This window comes from Fulmarus glacialis, unplaced genomic scaffold, assembly GCF_000690835.1.
Source record: "Fulmarus glacialis isolate BGI_N327 unplaced genomic scaffold, ASM69083v1 Scaffold50118, whole genome shotgun sequence".
In the NCBI taxonomy this organism is placed as follows: domain Eukaryota; kingdom Metazoa; phylum Chordata; class Aves; order Procellariiformes; family Procellariidae; genus Fulmarus; species Fulmarus glacialis.
The window spans coordinates 1-5,076 of NW_009229821.1; the positions used below are offsets into that span (position 1 = coordinate 1).

The window sequence follows — 5,076 nt, forward strand, 5'->3', positions numbered from 1 at the left end:
CTCGGCCGCTGCCAGGCGCCGTGCGCTGGGTAGCTCTGCTCCCTGCGGCCGAAAGCTGGGTACAGGGTAGGCAGAGGCGCTAGGGAGGGAGACGAGCACAGTGGCGAGCGACTGGCGCAGCCAGCTGAAGTAACAGAGGGAGACGCTTTGTGCCTGGTCAGTCCTGAAGCTCGAGTCCCGTTTTCAGCACGAGCTAAGTTCTGAAAATGCCCAGCAGCCCGTAAGAATCGGCTACAATCGGACATTTACAGTCACAGATTCCATACTTACAGATCCCAAATAGGACAGTAGCAAATGGAACACATTTAAACTTCCCTTGCTAATTATGGCCCACTACTAACTAATAATAAACTCATTAGTCAAAGCAACTACTATTTAGTTTCCCTTTTTCCAGGCTGCACAGCAACTAGCCAATTAGAGGAATGTTAACCTACACTAGGATAATTAAGGTAAAAATGCATCATCACAGGCATTTCAGACGATGTTAATTTAAAAGACAAAAAATGCAACATTTTTGGTCATTGTAATATTTCATTCAGGCAAGGTAAAAATTAGAGGGGGTGCAAAAGGCTTGGGTACATGCAGAACAGACGGAATTATCCCCAGGATTCAGAAAACAGAATACACTCGAGAAAATACTGCCCATCAGGTATTTTTATTCCCTCTTAAACTTAATTCCTAATAGAAAAGGATTGTATACAAGAATACTCCTGTACAGAAATCCCTTATATCTACCAAACAATCTTGCTGGATATTCCAAACGGTTGCAAGAAAATGTCCCTTAATAAGCACAGGAACGTAAATCATCTTCTGAATTCTCAACTTGGGAAAGAGCGGCATAAAAATTTAAACTATTATTGGAAATGAGATGTTTACTGTTCTTGGAGGATTATTCTTTGATCACAGGTAAGAAAGACAGAAATCTTTATATAAAAATGTCATTAAAAATATCACAATATTGATACATTCCTACAACACTGCAACTCTAATTTCACTCAATATAGGATTCTGCAATAACTACATAACATCTGTCACTAGACTTACCTGTGATGTAACATTAAAAACATGTCTATGTGGTTGGTTTTGGTTTAGTTTTGAGGGAGACCTCAGCGCACTCCTCCTGAAGTCCAAAATGGTGGGAGGCCAAAGAGCTTTGATCTGAAAGTGCTGTGTTCTGTGCAGGGTTTGAGTACACCGCCTTCAGATCAGAGCTAGCCAGTACCCACGTACCTTGGAGCAATGGGTAAAGCCAGAACAGCTCTACCCATAAAAAAAAATTAGTCAGGTATCAGTCAATGTCCTTCAAAAATGCACAGGTGTCAGAAAGGGTCATCCACTCTTAATTTTCACCCCTAAATCAAGGTAAAGTATGCTCCTTATATGAGTTACTACTTAAAAGTGCTCTTTTGGCTATCTGCTGTTCTCTTGATCTGCTTCCAAGCAGTTGTCCAAGTAATGATGTTAACCCAGCCAAATACCGAGTGTTAGCTCTTCAAAGCAAAAGAAAAGCTCTGCGTGCCCGCCTTGTGCAGGCAGAGCAAAATGTGTACCTACCATTTGCAATGTAGTTTTTGAATAATCTCTTATTCCTTCTATCAAATAATCACAACCTGTATTATGTTCTCTAGCTACTTACAAGGTGGATTTAAGTGCCATCTGCACAGTTGGAATTATTAACTAAAGCTCATAAAAATAACAAACGGGAGAGGAAATAAACTATCACAAGAGAGTACACATCATAAATACTTCATTGTTAAGCATCTGCTGCAATTCTTAAGACGGAGCAGCAATGCAAGCCTTTGCCATCAAGAGTATGTAATTTCAGAAAAATGCAGAGAAAACAGCCCACACATTTTGAAAGATAAAACAAATATACAAGGAAACACCTGAAAAAAACCAGATCAAAACTCATCCTTGTAGGGTAGTTTCATAATAGTCTCTGAAGTGAAGATTTGGAGATAAGGTTATTTTGTGACCTAAGCTTCACAGTCAGGCAGATCTTCTTTCCCCACCTCAAAAGATTCTTTGCTGATTGACAATAGTTCACGCAGCTCTTTGTTTTCAAGCTGCAAAATCAATATTTTTGCTGAAATAGAAATGAGCTAATTCACAATTACAGGACTATAGTAGAAATCAGCTAATTCACAATTAAAGGACGATAATCTTTAAATAGCCCCACTCCTTCCCAGCTAAACAAAACACTGATTTTGTAACGTAAGCATTAATACAGTGCTAGCAAGAGGAAAACCACACCATTTAAAGCTTATCTTTTGCTTCTGGCTTCATATACATAATACAAACACCAAGAATTTGAAAATAAACAGATGTTATGCATTTCCTGATCCCATCCCTAAATTTTTCATTGTTATAAATCCTTGACACATACAAACATAGAAGGTCCAGAGTAAGTCTAGAAACTCCCAAAGCTTGACCTATCCTTAGCAATTGCATGTCCTTACCTCCAACTGAGCTAGTTTCTCCTGAACTTTAAAGAACTGATCATCATCGACTTGAATAGCTTTTCTCATCACCTCTCCCATCTCACATATTCTGTCTATTTGACTTTCAATTTCCTGAAAGACATAAAAGTAATATATTCAATATGTTCAGGCAAAAACAGCAGTAATAATTTATCCCTTCTAAATCACTTACTTCATTTTCTTGATTTTGGATTATTTTCCTGTTTTGAATTTTAACCCTTTCCTCCCAAGCACTGCAATCCTTTCTAATCCTTGTATAATATTTAAAGATAAAAACATGCACCTTATTGTCCATTATCATGAGTCATCAGTGAAAACAGTTAATAGAATTACATCAGTCAGCAAGATAAGGCACCCTTACTTACTAAGATGGAAATAATTTCAAGTGTTACAACGACTGAGACAACAGATTCAGGTTCATGTGAACATGATTAGTATGCAGCAAATTTTATATTGCTTTATTAGAACAGCCTGACCCTGAGGTTTTTTTTACAGGAATGCAGAATATAAAAGCATATGAGATTTCAAGACTACGTAACAGCGTGAAGTAAACAGCCTCATCTCGGAAGGAAGCCAAGCACGGAAACTAAAATAAATAAGACCAGAGCCTCCTGAGGCAGTTTTTACAGAATTTGTCTAGATACAGCTCTAATCCTTTGGAAGATGCACTTCGTTGAAGCTCAGAAATGCACATATAATGAACACTGAAAAATTCCAACATGTAATGTAGCAACAGTTCCTGTTCGAAGAACATTCCATTTCAAAACACAGTATTTAGGGAGGAACTCAAATGTGCAAACACAAAAACATCAGTAATTGGCAAGAAGTAGCAAGACAAGAATTTGGAAGCTTTTGAAGCATTTTAACATCACATAAAAATACAAGCACTTTCAGGAATATCAGATAATGTTATAGGGTGGAGTTTCTTTTTTTCTAAGTGTCAGTAGTTATTCCACTGCCTCTGGAAGATAAAATGTATCAGCAGAGCAGAGAACTCAGTTTTGAATTCCATTATTCAGAAAATACGTAAACGAATTAAAGCATCTAGAAGAAGCTGGAGCAACAAGAAAGACGTAGATAACTTAACTGGAAAGAAAGAATGATGTTTTTTTCTAAACAGAAATATGGTTATAATAAGAATATAGGTCTTTAAAAGACATTAAAAAGTTGTTACTATTCTCCAATTGGTGGGTAGGAAAAAACTCATGGACTTAATCCATGAGTACAGGAAGATTTTGCCTAGATATTGAGATAGTCTAAGTACATTCCATCAAAGCCTCCTCCAGAGCCTCTTCAACTTTGCATTTCCATGCCATTAAAATGGAACAAAAGCAGTGCCAGAGAATAATGTTAGAAGTTTTGTTCAAATAAATCTTGATAAACAGAGCAATTCATCCACCTAAGGAAGCACTGGAAGCAAGACATTGCTACATTACTTTACTTCAGAGGACCTAAGCAACACAAAACAGAACTAATGAGTTGTCACATATCAGTTCAAAGATATATATGCAAAGAGTTAAGCTGGCTCCAATTCCAATTAAAACCCCACAAGATATGAGATGTCACTAGGTTGAACCAGCTTGCTATTCTCTAATCACATAAAAATGCATTTTAACAAATCCCTAGCTTAATTCATAAGCCTTAGAGATTTAATGTTATTATATTGTTATTAGACACCTAAACGTAAAACAGGCAGCAGTTATCAGTAGCCACAGACTTAAGAGTTCTGAAGTCACTGCACCCAACACGGACGAAGGGACACTTCTAGGCCATTGCACAGAGTATCCGGATTTAAAAACATTTGGGAGTGATAATTTCTTAAGAATTAAACATACTGCAGCTCACAGAGATTTAGGAGGTTCTTCTCCCTTTGTTACAATTACTGAACAGGAACAATAACAACTCTGATGTCTTTGAACAGAAATCATGTGCATTAAGCTTAACCCAGGGAATTTACCACCTGGTCCATAAAGAATATGCCTTCACCTGGACCATGAAAGGATTATGCTTTCCAGTGTCCTCTGTGATAACTGTGACAACCTGTGTGCTGTAAAAGGAATATAGAAAAAAAAATACCAGCAAAGAGAGACAAGAGTTTCAGAAAACATATTTTGGAGCAGAGACGTTTCATGAATGGAAACAAAGATTATATGAAAGCAACCAAGAGACAGGGAAGAGGGGTCTCGAGCCCTCTTCTGTCCCCATCCCACTTTACCAAGGAATTATCCTGATGAACTTTCAGGACCGGTTCTGCATCTTCACCTTTTCTCCCTTGCAAAAGCTGTAACATCTGCTTTCTGTATTTGCTCATGATAAGCTCTAACGCATCTTGATGCTCCTCCAGCGAGATCCATAGCTCTGCAAAACACAGTATGCCATTGCCACAAACTACAAGCAATTTTTCACAGCAATGACGGCCCAGAGGTGCTCCGTTCCAGTTGCTCGCTCGATTCGTGCTACCCCACCACTCCCCTCGACAGCGCAGCCCTGGGGCTCCGACCCCTCGCTTAGCCAGGAAGCCGTCCTGACGCCGGTACTCACGTCCACACCGAGGCATCCAGCGACGCTGACCGAAGGCAAAACAGCCGCGCTCCCC

At 38.9% G+C, this 5,076-nt stretch overlaps 1 protein-coding gene across 1 annotated transcript; it reads right to left on the bottom strand.

The window, feature by feature from the left end:
* Positions 1 to 1,976: 1,976 nt before the first annotated feature.
* LOC104081290 (suppressor of IKBKE 1-like) lies at positions 1,977 to 5,037 on the bottom strand. Its single transcript, XM_009583975.1, has 3 exons — positions 4,696 to 5,037; positions 2,460 to 2,573; positions 1,977 to 2,066 (listed from the first exon to the last, which is right to left on the bottom strand). Exons 1-3 carry the CDS (start codon positions 5,035 to 5,037, stop codon positions 1,977 to 1,979), a joined length of 546 nt encoding a protein of 181 aa, XP_009582270.1.
* Between the last annotated feature and the right edge of the window lie 39 nt (positions 5,038 to 5,076).